At 44.8% G+C, this 25,279-nt stretch overlaps 1 protein-coding gene and 1 long non-coding RNA gene across 3 annotated transcripts in view; one reads left to right on the top strand and one right to left on the bottom strand.

Annotated features, from left to right (window-relative positions):
* LOC127055372 (uncharacterized) overlaps positions 1 to 21,755 on the bottom strand; it is a 38,582-nt gene extending 16,827 nt beyond the window's left edge. Inside the window, exons 1-4 of one of the 2 annotated variants that reach the window (XR_007775469.1) lie at positions 21,421 to 21,755; positions 20,030 to 20,197; positions 18,804 to 18,905; positions 17,113 to 17,230 (exon numbers count right to left, since the gene is read on the bottom strand). This is a non-coding gene — a long non-coding RNA (uncharacterized LOC127055372). Of the gene's footprint in view, positions 1 to 17,112; positions 17,231 to 18,803; positions 18,906 to 20,029 lie in introns of both variants that reach the window. The other variant, XR_007775468.1, reaches the window with a different exon arrangement.
* Positions 1,266 to 5,608, top strand: WNT8A (Wnt family member 8A). Its single transcript, XM_050962260.1, has 5 exons — positions 1,266 to 1,341; positions 1,553 to 1,691; positions 2,591 to 2,716; positions 3,080 to 3,222; positions 4,365 to 5,608. Exons 1-5 carry the CDS (start codon positions 1,327 to 1,329, stop codon positions 4,923 to 4,925), a joined length of 984 nt encoding a protein of 327 aa, XP_050818217.1. The 5' UTR covers positions 1,266 to 1,326; the 3' UTR covers positions 4,926 to 5,608.
* Positions 21,756 to 25,279: the final 3,524 nt, after the last annotated feature.

The raw sequence follows: 25,279 nt of genomic DNA, 5'->3' as shown, positions 1-25,279 counted from the left end.
ATCACTCCAGCCTTGACACTATTGGTTTTTGATGCCCTTAACAATATTGCCCATACCTCTATCCAGGACCGGATCCTCGGGACTGATTCTCCTCTCTCAAATATTGGCTGTATACTGGTGTAACTCTTTTAATGTCAGTGAATTACTCCCCCCTTACACCCACGTATGTGAGAAGACACTCTGGCTCCTCCAGTCCTGTGCTGAAGGATACCTGTGAGGCTCACACAGCTGAAGCCAGCATAAGTGATCATGCATTTGCTGTGGTTAACTTTACTGTGCAGAATTTGCTTCTTCCTGAAAACTGTCCTCACTATTTAAAAAGAAAAAAAGTGTGTCGCATATGGAGATATAGGTACGGAGCAAACCTCTCACCGACTCTTTGCACAGGGCTCTCAGGCCGCAGCAATGTAAATCAGTGAGATTTCCAAACATCCTGGAGGGATGAAATGCCATTTTTGCAGCACCTGGTTGCCCTTATGGAACACAAATTCTTTAATCGATGAAAGTGTTGGGGGCGTGGGTGGGGTGTCTGGCTTTAAACAAATCCCTTCAAATCTGGGAGATCCAGCCCCAACAGAGCTTTATAAAACTGGCACTGAATGCTTCAGGAAATTCTCATAGCAAGGAGCACTGAGCTAGTGGGGAAACTATAGAAATGTGGTTGTTATTTGAGAGGAGCCAGGGAAGTGAACCTCTGTGCAGAGACAAAGTATCATGAAGAAGGCAAGTGGACCTTAGCTAGAGAGAGAGACAGCGAGAGATGAATGCTGGTGCGTTTAATGGAATTAAAGGTTGCCCATTGTTAGGGAAGTTTACTCTCCTTGAGAATCATCACAGGCTCTGGGTGACAACTGCTCCTTGTCTTTTGAAGTGCAGCTTTAGGCGTTTCCTTTGCTATCTTGTCACCCATTGGATCAGAGGCTTCTTTACCACATAGGGTCATTGGGTAGCAAATGAATAGGGGGTATTAGCCATTCAGAACTTCACCTTATAAATATCCAAGATTTGGATTCTTTTAACTTTCCTTGTCCTGAGTATCCCCTCTTTGGGTGTGGAGAGAAGCAGAGCTGCCCTGCTCATTCAACCCTCTCTGGTGTGGAGAGCTTTAGATCAGCTAGTGGAATAAAACTTCACCCTGACAGCCATGAAGAGCAACACCTTCATCATCTTCAACAGCATTGGGATCTATTGTGCCATTTTCCACACATCAGCATGGTAGGGTCTCAGCCCAGCTGAATGAGGACGTTTTGGTGATGCGTCTGAGTCTGTGTTAAATTATCTCACTTATCCTGTTTTATTTGTTACAGGTCTGTGAACAACTTTCTGATGACGGGACCAAAGGTAATTTATGGATTATGATGAATTTAATGATAGATTTTTCCTGTTAGCAAACCAAATGTTGCCTTTCTAAGGCACCACATTTACTGATGTGCATATGGGCACCAGCTCCCTCTGTGTAATGAGGGGAAACAGTTGAAACCTATTTGCATTTGCTTTCAAGTGGCCTTTTGAAAGGTTTGGGAGTTTAAGACCCATTCTGTTTCCATGCAAGGCGTATCTGACCTACTCCACCAGCGTGGCAGTGGGGGCCCACAGTGGGATTGAAGAATGTAAACACCAGTTCACCTGGGAACGCTGGAACTGCCCAGAAAGTGCCCTGCAGCTCTCGACTCATAACAGACTGCGGAGTGGTAAGTGTGTATTTAGAGGCAGAGCATGGATTTATCTAGCACTCCTTCCTTTCCCTCCTGCCTTCTCTGTGTATGGGATACAACCAGTTTATAGCTAGGTGGGATCTAGACTATACAGATACATATATTAGAATGGTAAATTTTGGAGCGGGGAGGGAGGTTCGAGAGACAGGCTGCAGACACAGCCTCACACTAAGAGCTTGCTTGTTTACATGAGAAAGTTGCACCAGTTTAACCTCAGGTGTGACTTTAAATCCAAATTAGTTCAACCAATGAACACACACTCTCTCTCTCTCTCTCTCTTCAGCTTAAGAGTGGCTTCTTGCAGTTTAGCCTATATGGTGGGAACAGGTTTAAACTGAAAAGAAACCTCTTAAAGTGAAATTAAAAAGTGTGTCCAGAGAAGAGTTTGCATGAGTTTAAAAACTGATTTAAGTTAAACTGATGCAGCTTTACTGTGTAGAGAAGACCATGCAGGAGACTGCCACCAAATCAGAAAACAGACAGGGACAGAAAGCTGCTACAGAGTAACTCTGACTGGGTAGCAAAAGAAGTCAGCGATAATGGATCTTGGTGTTAGGATCGAGCCTGTTCTATAAAATCTCATTGTCACCATGAAACTCTTTTCCATACGTAAATACACACAAGGTGACACTTTGTCATGCCAGTAACAACAAAGCTGGCAGAAGACAGAATTCACAAGTACTTTGCCATGTTCTATGAAGGGTTTAATTCCCACACCACTCTATCTTTTGTCCTAATTGCCTTATGCAAGACTTCAGCCCAGCAATTGCTCGGTTGGTTGGCAGCTCCCCGAGGGGGCCTTCTTACCAGTAAAATGAGACTGAGGGTGGTTTCTGTTCTTGAGGGTGACAAAGTCTCTTTTCATCTCTTTCCAGCTACCAGAGAAACCTCTTTTGTTCATGCCATCAGCTCGGCTGGAGTAATGTACACACTCACCAGAAACTGCAGCATGGGAGACTTTGACAACTGTGGCTGTGACGATTCAAGGAATGGCCGTGTAGGTGAGCTGTGATTTTACTGGTCTAGTACACTGATCTGCTTTTGGGTTGATGGCATCACAATTTTCCGACTTGGAAAAAGTGTAGGGCTACATTTAACTATGTTCCAACTGTGCAGCCCCATTGACTTCCTTGTAACAGAGTGAGAAATTGGCTCAAAGGACTGTTTCTGCTTTTAACATTTGTAAGAATTACACATTGAAATGATTCTGTGGTTCTTCTCATCCAGCTAACTCCCTGCCAGTGCAGGAATGGCTCCTCCAACATGTTTCCTAGAGCTCTGGGTTTACATATTGTACTGAAATCCACCTACGCCCTGAGCTTCTGCACATAGTTATTATTTGTGAACGATGCGTCCTTTCCTAGGTGGCCGAGGATGGGTCTGGGGAGGCTGCAGTGATAATGTGGAATTTGGCGAGAGAATTTCCAAACTATTTGTGGATGCTTTGGAGACAGGACAAGATGCCAGAGCTTTAATGAATCTGCATAACAATGAAGCAGGGAGACTTGTAAGTAAAAAAAGAAAGAAAAAAAGTTGTCTGTATCCAAAATATCTTCATAATCAGCACATAATCTACAAAGCTTTAAGGCCTCATTATTCTCCAACCCTGAGTTGTCCCATTGACTTCAGCAAGACTGCTTACATGAATAAGTACTGCTGCATGTGCATAAGGAGTAAGGATTTTGGAATCAGGCCCTAAAATCTGAACATCAGAAAATTATTGCAATAGGCTTCACTTGCACTTCAGTTCAAAGCAAAGCAAACAGCAAGTATAGTGACATGCACCGTTTCTCAAGAATTGCAAAACCTAGTCTTTGGACTAGCTAGTAAGCACTTCTTCAGACAGTAAAATAGAACAAACCCTATTTTCATTTCTTGTCATGTGCAGCTCAAGGCTTTCCTTAGGGGAGGAAATGTCTGTTGGTTAGAGCAGGGTAGCAGAAGCCAGGCAATTTAGATTTTAACCTTGGCTCTGGCAGCGGGTCCCTGGGCAAGTCACTTAATCTTTCTGTGCCTCAGTTTCCCTAGCTGTAAAATGAGGATGGCAACATTCAGCATACCTATTTCACAGGATATATCAAAGCCTAACTATCGGACATAGATACTACAGTGTTGGCACCCTATAATTATTGTAGAGAGGGATTGGTAGATGATATTGGTGAAGTGCTTGGATTAAAGGTGCTACATAGATTATTAGAATAAATACTTAGATTATCATTCTGTATCTAAGATTATTTCATATCTTCATGTGCGGAGCTGTCAAACCAGCACAGTTCACGCAGAAGTTATTCAGAGACCTGGGACAGCCCAGGTAATAGCATTACCTTGCCAATGTGCTTCACAGGAGGCCTAAAGAGACTCCAGCTGTGGGGGTAAAGCAGCTCATGCCCATTGAATATTTACATCTCTGCCAGCTCCCAGTTAGCGATGGAACATATGTCCATCAGGAACTGGACTGAGAGCACCAGTTCATTTCACATGGGCCACTACACAGTAATGACTTTCAGCCCCAACTAGCATGAGCTGGATTAGAACTGATGACTGAAAGAAGAGCAACCCCTTATGCCACTATCTGAGGTTTTATTGCAACAGACCATGTTTGTGCTGCAGTTTTCTGCTGTTCCTAACTGCTCTGCCTTTTCATCCCAGGCTGTGAAAGCAACAATGAAAAGGACGTGTAAGTGCCACGGGGTATCGGGCAGCTGCAGCATCCAGACCTGCTGGCTCCAGCTTGCTGAGTTTCGAGAAATTGGGAATTATCTGAAGATCAAATATGACCAGGCCCAGAAGCTGGAGATGGACAAGAGAAGGATGAGAGCTGGGAATAGTGCCGACAGCCGTGGGGCCACAGCAGAGACTTTCAGCACTGTGCTAGCCACAGAACTTGTCTTCCTGGAAGACTCTCCTGATTACTGCGTCAGGAATGCCAGTCTGGGCCTCCATGGCACCGAGGGGCGGGAATGCCTGCAGAGTGGCAAGAACTTGTCTCAGTGGGAGAGGAGGAGCTGCAGGAGGCTCTGCATTGAGTGCGGCCTGAAAGTGGAGGAGAAGAGGACTGAGATTGTCACCAGCTGCAATTGCAAGTTCCACTGGTGCTGCATGGTGAAATGCCAGCAGTGCAAACAGGTAGTTACCAAGCATTACTGCTCCAGAAGAGATGGCTCGTCTCCCAACACCACCAGGCGGAGGAACAGGGGGCACAAGAGATAATCGGCAACTCACTGCTGTTAACAAGTGGATTCATGACAAAGAGCTGCTTTTCCAATTACCCGCGGTTGCCAACTGATCACCAAATTTGAGGTTGGGAAGAAATTTCCCCAGGATCCTGAGGGACATGGTGGGGTGGGGGCGCTAATCTTCCTCTTAAAGCGTTAAATGGGGATTGTCCAGGTAGGGTCAGGTGGGTGTACGTCACTCGACCAATGTTGTGTGATTACACAGAGCAGGCCATGGGCCCTAGTGGACCTCTGGCCTTCCTGCCTACTTTCCTGGTTTTTATATTTCCTTGTAACACACTTCTTCTTTACAGTCACTGTATTTGTGTATCCGGGTAAAGAAGTAGTTTCATTTTTTGGTGATATCAGATGATAGTCTGGGGGCCTGATTCGGTTGTCATTTACACCACTGTCAATCTGGAGTAAATCCACTGAGGCAGTGGAGTAACTCCAGGCATCAGTATAACAGAGATCCGATCTCGCTGTTCCAGGCTGAAATCTGGTCTCAGGTACCTATGTGCTTCCCTGTTGACTGATGCTGCACAAGCCTAAGAACAGAATATGAACCTGTGTGGTTCACGCACGTGTTGCTTGTAGATATTTTTAATGTAATACTTATGCACTTTCTGATGTGAGAAGGGTCTTCACAGCATCATGGTTTATATTGGGACAACTACAACTTTTTTCACCTTGCTAGCATATATATACCTGCCCCTGGATATTTCCACCACATGCATCTGAAGAAGTGGGTATTCACCCACGAAAGCTCATGCTCCAAAACGTCTGTTAGTCTATAAGGTGGCACAGGATTCTTTGCTGCTTTTACAGATCCAGACTAACACGGCTACCCCTCTGATACTTTTTTCACCTTAAGTGCTTTCCTAGATTTACAGACAGTATGTACAGATTTCATGCAATATATATTGTGTTATTTCATCCAATATAAATCACATGGACACTCTCACTCTCTCTCTCTCTCTCTATATATATATATATATATCTGTATCAGATGAAATAACACAATTTATAGTGCACCAACTGAACAAAAAATCAGTAGAGAAGAATTTGGCATCCTCTCTGCATAATATTGATTATTAAGCAAGTTGTATTATTGATTCAACACTCTGTTTGCTGTATATATATTCTGATAGTATCCAAAAGGTTATGATTTTTGGACTATATTTTGCAATAAACATTTGAATTAAATCAATGGTTTTTTCCTCCGGGACTCATAAAAGTACAGCATTAATATATCTGTAAAAGAGCCTGCCTCTTTTCCAACAAGTATTAATTGCTAATCCAAAGCCCAGTGAAGTCAATGGGAGGCTTTTCCACTTACTTCAGTTTGCTTTAGCTTAGTCTCTAAATCTCTACAGAGGATTTTATAGTACCTATCACTGTAGTATCTAACTCTCCCTGAGTACTAAGCATGCAGGCACTGGCTTGCTAAAGTAAATTTTGAAACTCCACGTCTCTTTAATTTGTCTATGGCCTAACGTTCTACAAACAATGCAAACTCCCTTGAGCTTTGATGTGGTAAGTATCAGCACTTGTTGCAAAATTCTTTATTCTAAGGAACAAGATGAGCCCTTTGAACTAGAAGGCATGAGAGAAAACTTGGGGACTGTTGTGAATGTGTCTGCTAAGGCTCCCTGCTGATGCTTCTTATAAACAACCTGATGCCATGCATGCCTGGGAGAACAGGAGGAGACACTTGCTACTGCTGCTTATTTCTTAAGTGTGGATTCTGCGCTCCTCATTTGTGACATTGCAGTTATAATTTTGCCATTGCTAAAGTTAATGGGCCAGATTCATCCTTCCACTGAGTCAACAGGCTTATGCTAGAGAAGTCTCAGCCACTTTTTCTAGGGTTTAAATTTGCTACTAGTTTTGCCCAAGTCTGAGGGTGACATATGAGGTTTAATCAGGAAGCAAAATATTTTAAAAGTATTTATTTGCCTGTTTTCAAATTGGCTGACTCCCTTGATATACAATGAAAATAGCTAAGTTAATAAATACATTAATCAAGTGATCAACCTGTCCCCAGCAATAACCCCTTGCTCTTGCGGGAGGGACATTAAAATACAGAGATATTGACCTTTAAAGATCAGGTCTGTTTTTTTTTTTTTTTTTAATCACTGCACTGTGATAAGGTTTTTTAACAAATGGCCAGAGCTGTCTGATGTGCCCTACACAGGAGCTGGCCCTTCGAGTGCTTGTGTGGAAGCAGACTGACACAATAAACATTGAGGTCCCCAAAAAAAGAGATGACCCCAGGAAGAGCCGAGAGAAGGAAGTGTGCCATGTGCACCCAACTGTGAGACTGAAGGCTTGTCTACACTACTGCTTAAGTCAATGTATCTTACGTCGCTCAGGGGTGTGAAAAAAAGCCACACGCGAGCGACGCAAGTTACATCGACTTAAATGCTGTCCAGACTGCACTGTCTGTGGGAGAGTCTCCAGCTGACATATAGCTTCTCCCTCTCGCTGAGGTGGTATACCAACGGGAGAGCACTCTCCTGTAGACGTAGTGCGTCTTCACCAGACACACTACAGCGGCGCAGCTGCATCGGGGCAGGTGCACTGATGTATCGTGGTAGTGTAGACTTGCCCTAAGACCAAAAGTTTTAACAGCAGCTTGGGGAAGGTTTTCTACCAGAAATCACACAAAGGGGCTTTGTTTTTGCCAGGAGGGGGGAGAGATTTGAGGATGTGTATGTGAGAGCATTGTTTTATGCAGATCACAAGACAGCTATTCACTAGGCTAGGATTTTCAAAAGCATCTAAAGGGGCTAGGCTCTTCTGGGGTTGTGAAATCCTATAGACTTTGGCAACTTGCTCCCTTAGGCACCTTGGAAACCCCAGTGTAAGATCTGAGCCCTTTTGTATTTTATTCTCCTTAGAGCAACTCTTCATTTAAATCCAAGTTCCTCACTTCTTGTTCCTCCAGAATTTATAATCATGTTATTGGTCTAATTTGGGCCCTGATCCTGCAAACTCTTATGAAAGTGCTTACCTTCGTACGTCTAAATAGTCCCATTGACTTCAACAGGGCTACTCACACATACAGTTTTTCCCCCAGTCCCTTATTACAAGGGACATCCATTACTTCTTCATCTCAGTACAACAAGATTGGGAGTTGCTGAGTGCTGCAGAAAGCAGCAAGAAATACCCCTGCGAATGTAGGTGAGTGCTGTGTATAATTATTATTGGTGATTATGATAATATTGGGAGGATGGATGGGGCGGGGGTGATAAGATAAGTCCTTTCTTGTTGAAATACAATGTTGACAACCCTACTCACAGGCCAAAAGTAAAATTCATCTGTGTCTGCAGGATCAGGATCGTGGATTGTTAGCTGCTTGAGGCAGGGATCAATTGAAATTCCAGTAATTTGCACTGGCCCAGTTCCACTGATTTCAATGGGGTTGTACCTGAGAACATAATATGCCCCATCATGTTTTCCCATTTATTTATGTAGAACCATGCAAACCAATATTACTCTATAAAGAACAAATAATCATGCACTGAATAATCCTGCACTTTCAAGATGTTCCAACCAAAGGCATAAAGATAATTAATTTTGCCAGAGTTAAAGTATTATTTGAAGAGGTAATATTGATGTCTGTTTCTTAGTCATTAGAAAAGACCTTAAGACACAAATGATAAACACATTAAGTAAAGCTAATATTACTGTCTTTCAGTATTCTTTCTCCATCCATCTTGTTGCTTAGATACAATTCTCAATCAATCTCTGTCAGATTCAGTAAGAAACAATAGAAATTTAAGATCATCTCAATCCATCAGCACACTGACAGAGAGCCATTACACCCCAGGGCACTATTACTCACTTTCAACAATATTCACATTTGCAAACGTCATGTATACAAGTTGTCACATTCTAATAGTCCTTGAGGTTGCCCCCAAGACCCAGTCCTGCAGACCGATTTAATTCTTTGAAAGGCAATTTTACCTAAATTGCTGCCCAGTTTGTTACATTTTGTCCAGCAACATTTCATAAGATAAGATGCCCAAAATCTTTTATTTTTATTTTTATTTTTTTTAAAGATTACAATAAGGCCTGCAATTTTCTGTTCACAAACCTTCCATCTCAAACTACATCAAGGGAGAAAACATTTGCTGAGACCAATGGTTATGGAGTCACCACATTTAAAGTCAACTCAGACCTAGAGACTTGATTCTCAATGCCCCATAAGGTCATTTTATGTTGCTAGAGCAAAGGTGACAAAGTGACTTCAAAGCTGCCCTAAAGAGGCAGCTGAGTATTGCCATGGTGTAAGGAGTCTTTATAGGCAGCTTTACACTGCCTGCTTCCACCACTCACCACTGGGGAGCTTGTTGGGGCCATCTAGAAGACACAGGAAAAGGATGTTCTTCTGAGACGGAAAGGGGGGTGATAGGGACTTGAGGAGGCAGAACTGGAGCACGACGGTTCACTGACCCTCACCCAGGGGATGATTCTTACCGAGTTGTTCTAGCTAGAGTTACTAAGAGCAGCCCTGGACATGGAGCCTTCAGAATCTGATAGTCTTTACAAGGAATTTTTTCATGTGGAATACATTTGATATGGGAAAAGTTATGTATTTTATAAGTGGCTTCATGACTGGACTTTTGAGTGGCCTAAAGCAGTGATTATATATCTTCAGCATGCACAGATACACAGTGTTGTGGGTTTATGCCCCTCTTCAGTGTGCTGTTAGTGGCTTTTATTGTGCAAAATCATAATTTTTTGTACTCCATATTTAGTGATTAAACAGAGTTTTAAAAATAAACTGAGTAAAATTCATCCCTGGTGCAACTTCACTGACTGGAATGGGGTTGCATCAGGGATACATTTGGCCCACTATATTTAAGTCATACTGAACTATAGAATAGTTTGAAAAATAGTTATTTGTTTTGTGATAGTCCCCCATCAGGGCTGAAGGCCCCTTTGTGCTAGGTGCTGTACACAGGCATAATGAACAAAAGATCTCTATCCCAGGAGTTGCAGTCTACATGGAGAGACAACAGGTGAAGACAAAAGTAGGGTGGCATAAGCCATTGGCTGAAGGCAGAGAAGATATAAGTTCATATGTTGGTTTGTTTTATACAGTGAACAGGCTAAACCAAGAAGCTTTCTGGGTCTCTGGGAACTGCTAGTTTAAGGTCAAAACTCTCCTCTCAGCTCTGTGCAGTGGTTCTTGAATCTCTTCTCCGAAGTTGTGCTCCCTGTCCAGACACAGAACTCCCCTCAATGTCAGTGAGGTATGTGTGTGTGAGAGAGAAAGAGAACACACACTTCCAGGGTGACTCATGGCACCAGACTCCAACACCTTCGCTACTTCCCTACCAAACCATCTCCTCACAGGCTGGAATGAGTCACTATAAAGCCACTCTGCATGGGAATTCCCACTGAAGCCAATGGGACAGCTGCCCAAGCCAGCTGCAGAATCACAACCTTCATGTTCATATTGGGCTCAGTTCTGTTTACACTGGTGTGTGATTAGAGTTGGGCCCACTGGGAATGAAAAATAAGTCCACTGAAACAAAGAGTCACATCTGCATAAAACCATTGTAAGTGAGATCAATATCAGGCAGGTGGAATAAAGAGGAGCTTTTGCTACTGAGTGCAAAGAGAATGGGATTGGGCCTGTTGCATATAACAAGTGCATGAGGGGCATGAAGGGTGGGTCCTGAAATAGCTAGTGTGAAGTTATGATCTTTGCAAAGAAACTTGGAGGATGACTGCTTATTTGCACAGGAATAGCATTCGCTCTAAATGCATATGAAGCCAGAAGCTAGGACTGGACAACAGAGGATGGATCACTTGATAATTGTCCCATTCATTCCCTCTGAAGCATCTGGCATTGGCCACTGCTGGAAGACAGGAAACTGGGCTGGATGAATCTTTGGTCTGACCCAGTATGGCCAATCTTATGTTCAGTTTCTCTCCCAATACAGACAATCGCTGCCTTTATTAAGGCCAGCCTCACTTCAGTTGCTTGTGTCCTGCAGAGGACAGGCCTTGCTATGTGGGCACTGTATTGGCCTTTTGTCTGCTCTGCCAAGGCCCCACTCTGGTTCTTTACTCTATATTGGATGATTGTGCTGTACCCTCCCCTCTCATCATATTAAAGTGTCAGGAAAATATATTCTTTGGCCATCCATCTCCAGTGCTTCTGGCAATTGTATGACATGAATATTATGGCTCTGAGAGTAGAGAATCTCCATCACTCAAGCTGACAAGTGTTAGAATCTCCTCTCTTGAACATGGTGAGTGACCTTTTCATATGCAGCGAGACTTGCTGGTCACAGAGCCTCTTGTTTAGTGAAACGAATGAGTCCCAGCAATTCCCTGAAGCCCTCAAACAAAAGTCACTGGCCCTTTTCGACTTGCAAACACCTTCTTTAGCATGACAAAGTTAAAGGGTTTTAATCAGCACTTGGATGGCCTCTGTCAGTTCCATATACATGAATGAGGTGGAGGACAATGATGGTGTCTGCAAGATACAGTTTGCAGGATTTGTTGGCTGGGATTTTTAAAGGATCTTACAGGAGTTAGATACCAAAATCCTGTTGACATTCAAGAGAGTTAGGTGCCCATCTCCTATTAGATGCCTTTGAAAATCCCACCTGTAATTTTAACCTAACATTTTTACAAGTGTGTGCTTAAAAATTAGCCCCTAAACCAAAGTGGCCTGATTTTCAAAGCTGCCGAGCATCTGCACTTCCCAACAAATTTAACTCAGGGAAGTGCAGTGCACTTATTCCTGGGTTCTGGAGAGCAGGAGGTGCACGAGTGGCAATGATCCTTAACCCCCTCCACTCTCCTGGTTTTTTTTTCCTCTCTCTCTTCTCTCTTTTTTCCCCTACATACACAGCAGTGCTGTATTCAGGAACATTCTAGACTCAACTGCTCAAAGGAAGCCGAAATATATTGAAACTAGTCTGTAAGACTATCAACGTTAAAGACATCACTGAAAACCCCCCTCTTTTTTAGCAACAAAGATTTGCTCCGAAAATAAGATATCATTAACGCAGATCTTTTGGTAAGCAAATGTCCAGATTAACTGTAGAACTACTTTTGTGTGAGTTTTGATATCCATTCACTATCAAGGCCTATCTAATGTGTGATAGCCAGCACAATACAGTGAAACCATATAAAGTTCTTTTCAATTCAGTCTCATAAGAGTCCAGATAATTAATGATTTCAGCATTTACAAAACTGCTTGCTTTTGCAAAACTCAAGATAAGCGTTACAGGTATTGCCCAGATATTTTTCAGAGGGGAGAGAATATCTGGCATTGAAGGTATTTAATTTGGGCTCTGAATGACTGGAGAGCACAACTTCATAATTATTAAATATTTAATATTCTAATAGCTTCCAGCTGCCCTGTTCAGGATTATACTAGAGGCTGTAACCAGAGGTAGGCACAGTCCCTGCCCTAAAGAGCACATGACCTAAGATGATGAGCAATATGATGAAGGGTAAGGGGAACTGGAGACAACCAAATAAATATAACTTGCATATAAATTTGATATTTCCTCCCAGACCGCTAAAATAAACTCATTACTTCATGAATGAATAAGGAGACAGTCCCTTGACCCTAGCTGCCTAAAATGTCATTCTGAAACAGACAAGTCTGTTTAGACCCATGACAGGCCAGAAGGCAGTTCTGCATGGAGTGGGGACCCTCAGAAAGACCAGCACTGAAAGGCTTCAGAGATGAAGAGTGCTTCCTGAAGAGACTGGTCTGATCTTTAGAGAAATTCAGATATAGAGCCAGCTTTACGGCTTGGACCCCTAACTATCCCCACCCCCCCCAAGAGGATATTGAGAGGGAGGACACTTGATGCCTGAGAAACAGAAGGCAGCTCCCAAGAGTAGTGGCAGAGGTGAAAGTAAGCCGGTACGGTCTGGTACGGCATATTGGCAAGAGCCGGTGCGCCATACCAGACTGGCTTCCCCAGGCCCCCAGTACCACAGCAGAGTCCTGGACCCTTTAAATTGCCACCCGTGCCCCACTGCCAGAGCCCTGGTGGCGATTTAAAGGGCCAGGGGCTCCAGGCGCTGCTACCACAGCAGAGCCCTAGACCCTTTAAATCTGCATCAGAGCCCTGAGCCCTGGGGTAGTGGTGGCAGCCGGGAGCCCCTGGGGCTCTGTTGCCAATTTAAACGGGCGCAGGGGTCCTCTGCAGGCCCTTTAAATTGCCCCAAGGCTGCAAGCTGCCTCTGCAGCTGGTAGCTCCAGGGGTGATTTAAAGGGCCCAGAGCGCTGCCAGAGCCCTGGGCCCTTAAAATCTTGATTTAAAGGGCCCAGGAATTTAAATGCCCCACCTCGTCCGGTTGAGGCCATGCCCCTTTTGGTTGAGGCCCAGCCCCCAGCTCAGGACTCTGGCGTACCAGCAAGTCCTTAAAGTTACTTTCACCCCTGAGTAGTGGGCAGCATAAGGATGATGAATGCAGCCAAGAGTGGGAGAAGACTTCCCAGAGAGTAGCTAGGAGGAAATGAGAGCAGATATGTAGTCAGGAGCAGAATAGCGCAAAACCTAGAAGGTCAGGACAAGGAGCAGGAACCTGTTGTGGAAGGAGAGGAAGCCAATGAAGAGATTCAAAGAAGAGGGTTACATGGTGGGAGGGAAGAATTTAGATTTCTTCTCATTTCTTTAAGAGTTCTTCCCTCTGTTCTCCTTTCAGTGTTTATCTGTGATTCCTGTTAACATTAATGGAAGCTATACATTGGCACATCCAGGAGAGAATAGATCTTCAAGAGCCATATGTGTGCAAAGCCTAGGCAGTATATGGCCCTTAATTTCCTTCTCAAATGGTTTCAGTAGCCCCTGGTATGCAATAAAAGGTGACGATGATGATGGAATAAAGACGTAAAAAACAGTGGGGAGAGATATAAAGGGTTAATGCTTTGACCTTTCACCTCAGATTGGACTCAAACACAGGCCATATGCAAAATAAGTTTCTTGGCTTCAGCCTCTTTTCTTTGGAGACAGTTGGACTACATCTCAAAATCACTGCAAGTGTGGCTCTGTTGAGCAGGCTTGTCTCTGCACAGAACTGGAGCATGCCTAAGACAGCAAAGTGGCAAGTTCTGAAATGCAGGGCAGCTCCCCTAGGACTTGGTCTTGTTCAGTTCAGTGGGACTCTTGGCACTAATTTCAATGGGCTTTTGCTCAGGCCTATAGTGCCTATCCACACCCGCTCTGGTTATCATTTGTGAGATCAACCTTTTCCCAGGTATATTCAGAAGAGGGTATTTTTGATGTGTTTTTGCTATCTATTAATGCAGAGCACCCCAAGCCACACTACTCATTATTCACAATAACATTCAGGGGCATTGTTGAAGGGCAAGGGGTTTCCCACAATCCCTACTCCACTCTGGACAGCAATAAAGCCCAGATATTCGAGTCAGACAGACTCAGGTGGTGGGTCTTGTTCCCCCAATTCCATAGTTCAGTCCAAATTCCAACACTGGTGGCATCTGCCCAAATCTCTCACAGGTGCCAGCACTGAATCTTCAGGATTACAACTCACAGCATAAAACAGAACCGTAGGACTCGAGAGGTCATCTAGTCCAGTCCCCTGCACTCAGGACTAAGTATTATCTTCTAGACCATCCCTGTTTGTCTAACCTGCTCTTAAACATCTCCAGTGATGGAGATACCACAACCTCCCTGGGCAATTTATTCCCATGCTTAACCACTCTGACAGTTCTGAAGTTTTTCCTAATGTCCAACTTAAACTGCCCTTTGCTGCAATTTAAGTCCATTGCTTCTTGTCCTATCCTCAGAGGTTAAGGAGAACAATTTTTCTCTCTCCTCCTTGTAACAATCTTATGTCCTCGACATGTACTTCACACGGACATGACAACTCCACTCTCAGTCCTGTCACACAGTTCCTGAAGGTCACTCTGCTCTGGCCCAAATCCCCATTCCCACTTCTGCCCATCTCATGCCATCTTTCTTTTTCACCCTGGCCAATTTTCCTCAACCACTGTGTGAGCCTGGGATCTCTTACAGGACGTCCTGGTTTGGCAGCATGGAGGAAGCAGGAGGGGAACTAGCTGGCTCAGCCCCATGAGGCATTGAGCACCTCTTGCAAAATGCTGAGCAATCCCAGCCCTTGACACAAAATGCAGCGCTGCTGGTCTGGGGACTGTGCTCTCTGCACACCAGGGGAGAATTTTGTGGTGGCTCATGGGCACAACCGTGCCCACAGAAGCCTTGCAGCAGCAGCTCCTGTCCCACAGGGCTGGGCCCAGCTATCTGCTTTGGCGTTGTGACCTAGGGGCACTAACAACCCACAGCAGCTCCCTCCATCCCCCTCCCCCTCTCATCACCCTCTCTACACTGGACCAGGATGAAAAGACCCCAGAGGGAGGCTGAAGAGCAAGCCCACCCCACACTCACCCAGCAACAGCAGCTCCTCCTGCCCAGCAGGACTGGACCCAGCTCCCTGCTCTGGGCACTGAGACCCCATGTGTCGCAACACCACTCACTCAAATATGGCCCTGCTGGCCCAAACCTGAATGATGCCATGACCCTGTGCACCAGATCACAATGCCCAGAGCAGGGGGCCAGGCTCAGTTCTATAGGACATGAGCAGCTGCTGCTGGGTGAGTCTGGAGCAGCCTCACTCTTCAGCTCCGTGCATTCGGGTCCGCCGCAGTGCCAAGGCAAAGAGTGCTTCTGTGAGTGGTCAAAGCCCCCTCGGCAGTGGCAGGGGAAGAGTACTCGCACTGAATGGGGAGGTTACATCCGCTGCTGCTGTGGACCATACTTCTGTGACAGAGTTTAAGTTTAGCCCTGGGGCTCTTAGCAAATTGAAAACGTAAACCTCAGTCAGGCACATGAGGCAACAAACACCCTTTTCACAATACAGCATGACAGATGTTATTCCCATATGAAATGTTGGTGTGTCTGCAGAGACATCAAGCATTAGTGCGCGCTTCACTGGATCATGCGTATCTAAAATTTACATCTACGGCAGAAGGGCTCAGGCTGAAGGACTTGAAGCTAGATTTCAAAAAGCCCACAGTTCGAGGCTGATCAGATTAGCTATGTTAGTTCAGGCCCATCCCTCAGATCTGCAACTGTAAGTGAGACAACTCTTTTCCTGCATGATCAGGGGATAGGAAGAGGGCATGCGTATATTGCATCTTTATCTCATCAATCACCAGACAACTGTCACAAATCACAGTCCAATTCCTTTTAGGCAGATGGAAGCACTAAATTGCACCTGTGGTTTCCAGAGCTCCTCAAATACAGGCCAGGTACCTTCAGAGAGATAACGTAAATGGGTGATGAAGATAGATGCTCAAGATTTCCTGTACTTTAACCCAGACAATGTCATATCAATAGGGAGCCTGCCTTAGGTCATCTCAGCTTATTTCACTCTCTGAGGGATTGCCCTGAGTGAGGCATTTTCCACAGTTCAGTCCAGTTTCCCTCTTTGTTACCTGTTGGGAGTGTCTCTCTTAAGCTTCAAAAAAAAAATACAACTGCTTATAACACAAAATGCTATGATCATATTCAGCATGGACGTCATTCTAAAACAATATTTATACAGCATGGAATTTGACAGAAAATATTGCTTTCAAGAGAACTGGTAATGGCAGGAGTTCCCACTGAGAGAAATTCCTGACTGCTAGAAGCTTGGACTGGATGACAGAGGATGGATCACTTGATAGAATATCCTGTTCTGCTCACTCCATCGAAGCATCTGGCAGCGGCCACTATCATAAGACAGGATACTGGGCTAGATGGACCATTGGTCTGATCCAGTACGGTCGTTCTTCTGTTCTTTTAAAAATGAACTCAGCTTTAAAAAAAACAAAAACTCTTTCATATCAGTGGGTCACTTCCATTTACTCTGTTCCAGAAAATAAGGGGGTGCTTTACAAAAATCAAAAAGGCAACACATTTAAAACAGATGAACAGAAAAGCCCACTGTTATAGGATATTATCGGGGGCAAATAGCTCACTAAATTCCTAAATAATTAAAGGTCAGGCATTGATAAGAATAGGAACAGCCTCTACACTACAATAGAATTACAAGGGTTATCAATCCTTATCACTTGGGACATGAACTGATCACCAGCTGGTACCAGGAAGAACCTTCCCCTCAAGATATAGTACTGCAAAGTTAGGTTCATTATAGGAGTGTCTCACCTTTTGGTGAGACATCTGGCATTGTTCTCTATTGGAGGCAGGATGCTGGAAGATGGATCATGAGTCTGTTTCAAATCCCATAAATGTACAAGCTGTCATCTTCACAGGGACACTTATCCTGCACCAGTTGAAATCAGAATGAATTTTGCTACAAAATCAAACCCTGTCCCTCCATTTTTCCCCCCATGGTTTATCATTTGTATTTAGCCTGACAGTGATCTTTAAAATCTGCCTTAGTTACTTAGGAGGTCAGAGAACTCATCTTTTGGATGTTTATAATTGCAAAAATCACTTGTGTTGGCTTAGGTTCTGAAGCTAATTCTGCATTTGATAAATCAGCAACGTTGATAATGGTAATAGCCAAGCTCTCCCTTACATGAGGCCAGCTCTCACACAGGTGGGTAATTGTGCATGGGCATCTGCAGGAAGCATGTTACCTAGAGATGGGAGATTATAGAATCAGAAATGTAGGACTGGAAGTTAAAGGGCGCTTCAGAGGTCATCTAGTCCAAAGCTCCAAAACTGACTTTTTATTTCACTGGATTTCCCCATATGGTATATCTCCATTCCCACCAAGCACACATATATTTTCAGTCTAAATGGCTTATTACCAGAACAACAAAACAAGAACAAGAGTAAAGTCTCCAAGTGAGAGCACACAGCGTATCTAGCTTCTGTAACAGTTTGTACTGACTTGAATACAAAATGGCTACCAGACCTCAGTTCTTACATTGAGGTGATTCTGCACCCCTGCAGCAACCCACAAGGCCCATCACATCAGGAAAACAATATAGGACAAGCCCAAGGTTCTATGCCAGGCCCTCTTTAGCTCACCTCAGTGCTCCCCAAATAGGGAAGGCATCAGCCACTTCCCCTCTGGTATTGCACTAGCAAAGCCCCAGAGTCCTTAGAGATTTAAAGGTGTAGTACACAAAGCCAGCATAATAGATACATAGATAAATATGATACAACATATAATTTTTATATGCAGAAGAAACCTGTTGACCCCATAACCTTAAAAAAAAGTCTTCTCTTAAGAGACATTTTGTCGTAGGTATTCACTCCGTATTGGTAGTAGTAAGGACCTTTTTGTAATTTGTATTTGTGCAGGGACAAAGTAACTGTTTTAGAAGATCTATTCTTTAATCAATATTTATTTAAGTGAGATCTGGTATATCATTAATCATAGTGCTAAGATATAAAATGCTAGTCTAGCCTGAAGAATTCTGCCTCATTCCGTTTTCCAGAGTAAGACATTTAGAAAGCTGCACTCTAAATGCATATCACTTCTTAATAACGTCCTGAAATACCCCTCTTGTTTGGTTAAATATGTACCACAGCGCTGTTTTAGCAGGGTTCTAGAACTGCATGGAGATGTCCTGTAGCGAATCATCTTGAAAGTAACTCATTTTCATGTCACTGTGATTACTACAGTGTTGTATGTTTAGCCACTGTGCCTGATAAGCTAACTGCTGACAAATATCTTGATTTCTTTTCTTTGAAACTTGACTGCAACCAGATGGTGGCTTCACCCTTGGGGAACTATGTTCTCCCAACAACTTTATTATCTCCCTAGAGATCATATTTCCCAGCAATGGAAGTACAGCTATGTATTTATAGGCTGCTACGTATTGTTGCCCTACTAAAAGTACACATGAAAATACAACCATCCTTTCATCGTAAGCACTTACTTTAGTTTAACTTGAAGGTTACAGTCCCATTACATCATCCAGCAAATTCTGCCTCAGTTTCCTTGACAGGCCACTTCTGTACTGGAGATGGGATTCGAGCTCCTGAAAAGACATCAGCTACTTTAACATAGAATGTGCTGACAACCATGGAAAAATTATCTTTCAGATATTATTCACTAGGATAAATGCCACCCTGGATTCTGGTTTGAATGACTGCTTTTTAACCAGAGCAGCGTGCTCACTAGGAGCCCTTCTAGAATTCTCCAAAACCTGTAACGATCTCTTCAGTTATTTTTAAAGACAGCATCCCCATGGAGGAGCTGTATTATTAACGTTTGGCATCAGTTTAAAAGCCTTTCCTAGGAACTTATACAGCCCCCATTAACCTATTATTTGACAGCCCCACAACCTTTAAAGTAATTTTATTCCTGTTTTACAGCTGGAGATACTGAAATACAGAGATGCTACAAACTTCTGCCAATACCAGTTATGGTACAGTTAGTGTATTTCTTGTGCATGTGCATGCTTGGCTCCTTGCATTGCCACTGCATATGCTCACCAGGAGTGAGTGTTTCAATGCACAGTGTGGTGCACCATAGCGTAAGGCACTGGGCTGTAGGCAGTCTTGCCTAGCAGTCACAGCTGGGCTGGTGTCCACATATCAAGCAGAGCCACAAGACAGCAGTCAGGGATTAGAGGAATGGCCAGAGCCAGGATCAATAAGCAAGAGTCAGGCTCAGGTCAGATTTCAGAAGGCAAGGTATGATCAGGAGCCACAGCAGAACAAAAGCCTGTGCAGTTACCCAGACAACTTCCTGGGCCATCCTCCAGGATTATATAGTGAGTTTGGCCCATCAGAGGGCCTCTGAGAACTGTCACTCTGGATCCCTTGGGTGGTACTTCCTGTGATACCTAATCTCCAACATGCTCTCTGGCTATAGCTCTGCATGCACACCTAGTAGCCATGTGGGAATGTGTGCTGCCCCAAGCTCTGCAAGTCTGGGTTTTAGTTCACGGAGCCTTATGCTAGGTATCCCAGGATGCAACATGTCACCATCCAGCAGTCTTTTGGGAAGTTTTGTCTATGCATGGTGGGGCAGAACCAAGTCACACAGAGATGACTGGCACTGCAGGGTCAAGTTCCCATCATACAACTTTCTCCACCTCATAATGCCATCTCCTTTATCCCATAATTTTCTTACTGTATTTTGAAAAATCTCACAAACCTGCGTGGGACTTGTCACTGTCTGCCATCTCTGACAGAAGTATGGAGCCTGCACAGCTCTGCACTATTGTCACGAGTGTTGCAAGCACCGGATGCCCGATCCGCCAGTATCTGTAGAGCCACAAGAACTGCTGCAGGGAATGATGATGATTTCCTGGAGATCAGACTGCTGTGGAACAGAGGGAGAACCAGTTCAAGGTTGTTAGTGGCATTCAAGGAGCAGCTGCAAACAGAAGAGCACCACTTCTGGGCCCAAGAAACAAGCACTGACTGGTGGGATCCATCACAATGCAAGTTTGGAATCATGAGCAGTGGTGGCTAAAGAAATTTTGGATCCATCAAGGCCACATTGCTGGATTCATGTGCCAAGCTCACCCCAGCCCTCCAGCACAAGGACACCAGAATGAGAGCTGCACAGATAGTGGTGAAGCAAGTGGCAATCGCACTGTGGAAATTTGCAATGCCAGATTGCTACCGGTCAGTGATAAATCACTTTGGAGTTGGCAAATCCAATGTGGGGATTGCTGTCATGCAAGCGTGCCTGGCTACTAATCAAGTAGGACTGTGACTCTTGGCATTGTGCAAGACATACTGGATGGCTTTGCAGCAATGGGGTTCCCAAATTGCAGTGGAGCGACAGACAGCATGCTTATCCCTGTTTTGGCACAAGACCACCTTATCACAGAGCATGTCAAACAGAAAAGGCTATTTTCATATGGTTATGCAAGCGTTGGTGGCTCACTGGTGACACTTCACCAACATCAGTGTTGTCTGGTCAGGGAAGGTGCATGCTGCTTGCATCTCTAAGAACACAGCACTGTTCAGAAAGGTACAAGCAGGGAGTTTCTTTCCCAACCAGATGATTACTATTGGCAATGTTGAAATGCCAATAGTGATCCTGGGGACCCACCCTACTCCTTATTCCCTTGGCTCATGAAGCCATACACCAATCACCATGACAGCATCAAGAAAAGTTCAACTACCAGCTCAGTAGGTGCCGAATGACCGTTGAATGTGCTTTTAGTAGATTGAAAGGGCCCTGGAGTGGTTTACTCACAAGACTGGAGTTGAGTGAGAAAAATATTCTAGTGGTTATAGCTGCCTGCTGGGTCCTGCGTAATATCTGTGAGGCAAAGGAGGAAAAGTTGCCTCCAGGGTCGCGGTGGAGTCGCTGTCTAGATAGATACAAGGGCTACCAAAAAAGCTAAAAAGCTGTGAAGCTATACGGCTCAAGGAGGCTTTGAAAGAGCTCTAAGAGTGGGTCACCGTAATGTGTTGTGGTGTACTGGGTTCTACCTGCCCCTGCAGTTTGGGGGTCTTATGAACTGCTCAGTGCACATTATGAACGTAACACTGACAATGCGCCTACTAATTTTGTATTATTTGCTGTACCTTTATGATTACTACTGAGGATCATTGACAAACACAATGGAGTTGTTTCAAAGTGTACACTGTGTGGTAGAGGTCCGACCTTGTCCCTGTGGGTCCCGCGCTTCCAAGCGGTTTATGCTAGCCTCAGGGGCTCACTGAGACCCTCCATGTAGCCCTTCTCTCTCTAGGGCCAGGGTTACAGTCTACTGAGCCCTTTTCATCATAAGCCAGCAAGGAGGTTGGTGAGAGAACTCCCCCAGTCTCTGTTGTCCCTAGGGCTTATTTCAGAACAGTTTAGCCTCCTGTCCTGACAGGGGTCTATCTTCTCTTCCCAGGAGGTGTTTCTGTAGTGGCAGATTGGGGGGTAACCTGGGCCTGCCCTCTATTCCGGGTTCCGGCCCAGGGACCCTAATGGTAGCAGCTGTTAGCAGCCAACCTTTCACTGCCAGAGTTGCTACATTTCCCTGGGCCACTTCCCCACAGCTCTCCTGCTTCTCCCTTCTTCAGCTTTACCTTAGGGCTCCCTTACCAATGGCTTGAGGGTGTCTTCATTAACCAGACCTTCAGCCACACTTCTGCTCCCTGGCTCTCCCCGGCCTGACTGGAGTGAGCCCTTTTGTAGTATTAAAAGGGCCTTAATTAGAGTCAGGTGTTCACATTACTTAATGGACTCGCCTGACTCTTTGCAGGTTAATTGGAGTCAGGTGTTCTCATTAGTCTGGAGCAGCCCCTGCTCTGGTCAGCCAGGGAACAGAAAACTGGACTGCAAAGGGAGATGAGCTTGTAGGTCCACAGCAGTGTGCAGCATCTGTGTTTGCTATTGGAGAAGCCCCATTATGTCTTGGTGCATCTCCCTCTCTGTCTCCTGTGCCTTTTTCCTGTCAACTCTTTTCTTCTCCATACAGTCTGCAATATTCATGCTCCAGGCCCTCTGTTCATGGTCTAATGCAGCACTGGCTTGCAGGATCTTGCTGAACATGTCTGCCTGAGTCCTCTTCTTTCTCCTCCTTATCTGGCTCATGTGTTATATGGGTGTGGAGGGAGAACCCCTCGAGGCCACAACAGCAGCAGCAGCTACAGCCAAAAGGCAAAGTAGTACCATTGTCAATATAGTCACAACAGAAACTTGTTCCCCCTAAGTTTTAAACAAGACTTGCTTATTGACACTTCTGCTTCAGAGTGCTTGTGCACAGAGCCACTCACAGCTTCAGCCATGGTGCGTGTGGCCTGCCAGGGTGAGGAAAACGAGGAGGGAATTGCTTGGTTACATGAAACTATGAATACAAAGCAATAGTACTCAATACTGGCGCCATTTTCCAGAGGCGGTGGTGATTTTAGCAGATACCTCACTCTTGAGAGTAACAAAGGCACAGAGAGCACAACTGCTGTTGGCATCCCAAAGCCACCCTGGGCTGTATGCTGCTAGCCTGTTTACTGCAAAGGTGCCTGCCGAAGTTATCACCAGCTGGAATGGGAAAGCATCCTGCTGCAGTTAAATAAATAAGGTTGCCATCTCTAGAAACCTTTGGGAGAAGATTGCGGAGTACCTCCATGAAAGGTTCGTCAAGATCTATCAGGAGAATTCAAGGGACATTCCTGTGTACATAAACAAACTGCTCTGTGTGCCTTTTCCCCCCACCTAACTCTACAGGGGAATGGAAAGCAGATGCAAACAACTCCACCTCTCTTTGTTGTACCACTACCTCTTCTAGAACAAGTAAATTAATGAAAAGTCAGTAGCTGTGTTCTAAATTGGGGGGTGTCATCACGGTAATGGAAAATAAATTTACACACTTACCTGAGGTGCCTTTTCCCTGCATCAGGCTCCTTCATGCTCCACTGCCTGGACTGCGATGGAGTCTCAAACAGGTCCTGGCTCGTGGCATGCCTGGTCCCTCCCAATCACATGACCCCATCCTCCTCTTCTTCCACCTCCACGCTGTTCACACCAGGGACTTGTGACTTGGGCTCCTCTGAGGTATCTATGGCGGTCTGCAGGGTGTTGTGGGGTCTCCACCAAGTATGGTATGCAGCTCTTTGTAAAAGAGCAGGTCTGTGGCTTGGCATCGGATCAACTGTTGGCCTCCATGGCCTTCTAATATGCCTGCTCCAGCCCCTTTGCTTTCAAGCGGCATTGCTGCTGATCCCAGTCATACTCTTTTTCCTGCATTCCCCGTGGCAATCTGCTCATAGATGTCTGGTTTCTACAACTGGTTCATAGCTGTGCTTGCACAGCCTTTTCTCCCCACAGGCCCATGATATCCAATATCTCCTGTGTACTCCAAGCCAGAGTGTGTCTGGAGCGTGGTCAGCTGGGCCGTTCTACATAATCATGGAGAGATGCTAGGTGTGCTCAGCAAGCTGGCCAATCAGGAAAAAGTATTTCAAAAATTCATGGGGCTCTAAGCAGGGAAGGGAGGGCAAATCACTCCTGGGCAATGGAGTTCACAATTGTGACCAGAGTGATCAGTGTTGGGCATGGTGGGACAGCTGCAGGAGGAGTGTTAGGACCAACGTAAGTAATGCAGTGCCTACATTCGTGCTGCATTGACCTCAACACGTAAACCATAGTTCAGGGCCACTCAGGGAGGTGGTGTTACTATATCAGCGTGATGGACAGCTTACAGTGGTGGGAGACAGATTTCAGAGTGGTAGCCATGTCAGGCTGTATCAGCAAAAACAATGAGGAGTCCTTGTGGCACCTTAGAGACTAACAAATTTATTTGGGCATAAGCTTTCATGGGCTAAATAAATTTTTGTCTCTAAGGTGCCACAAGGACTCGTTGTTATTGGTGGGAGACAAATTTAAGTGTACATATATGCACAAGCAGGTCAATGCAAGGCAGCTTATGCTGACCTAACACTGTAGTGTAGACCAGACCTGAGTCACTTGCCTAAAGTCACACAGGAAATCCATGGAAGGGATTCAACCCAAGTCTCCCAATTCACAGGCTACTATCCTAGACAATCGACCATTCTTCCTCTCAGCCTGATGCTACCTCTTGCTGAGCACCTTCTATAGGAACTCTAGCCAAGCACCTCCTACAACTACATCACTGGCAGCCAAGGACATCCAGCACCTTGCAGGATCAGAACTAGACAGGTCTCTTTTACAAGGAGGATATAGAAGACAGAGCTTATTTCCCAAAGTCTGAACCTTTCTGAGTTTCAAAGCAGTTTGATTAACTTTAAATTTGTTATTAATTTAGCCCCACGCTGCATTTCTGGTTCAGAAAAGGCTGGAGGGCTGAAATGCACCACTGAGATCCACTGCAGAATTTTCAGAAGAAATCAGTCACCAGATGATCTAGTAATTCACTGACCTTTCATCCCATCCCCCACCCCAAGATCATCAATTTCAGAGCACAGCAACCTTTCCCTAAATATCTTAATTCTCCTGAGCCCTCTGAGATGTTTCCACTCATCTATAAATTTGCTATTGTTAGGCTGCCACAACTATCTCTCTTTGGTGTGTTCTTACAGAGCCCCCAGCTTGCTGGCCAGCTCCTGAAGTGGTATTGAATGTGATAAGCTAAGAATTACAAGGGCAACTTAATAGCACAAGTAGATGCATCAGTGGTAACAGACAGAAGAAAAATAGATAGCACAGAATAACGTGAATGGTGAAAAACTCACCTTCCCTTCTATTCCTGCTCAGTGCACCCTGCTTTTCCTTTAATGCGCGAGGGGTGATCTGGGATGGACAAGAAGCCCAGATTCTATTGGTTTGGCTTTGAGCTTCCATTAAGCAAAAATATCCCCAAACACTGGTTTTGATATTATTTGACTATTTGCCTACTTCTCTGAAAGAGTGGACAACTTGTGTCCTAGACTCTGTCAGATTAGCTGGTGGCAAAAGTACAGGACAGAGTAATCTGTT

The sequence above is a fragment of the Gopherus flavomarginatus genome, chromosome 7 (genome assembly GCF_025201925.1).
Source record: "Gopherus flavomarginatus isolate rGopFla2 chromosome 7, rGopFla2.mat.asm, whole genome shotgun sequence".
NCBI classification, from domain to species: Eukaryota; Metazoa; Chordata; order Testudines; family Testudinidae; genus Gopherus; species Gopherus flavomarginatus.
This window is presented reverse-complemented; position numbering and strand designations above follow the sequence as displayed.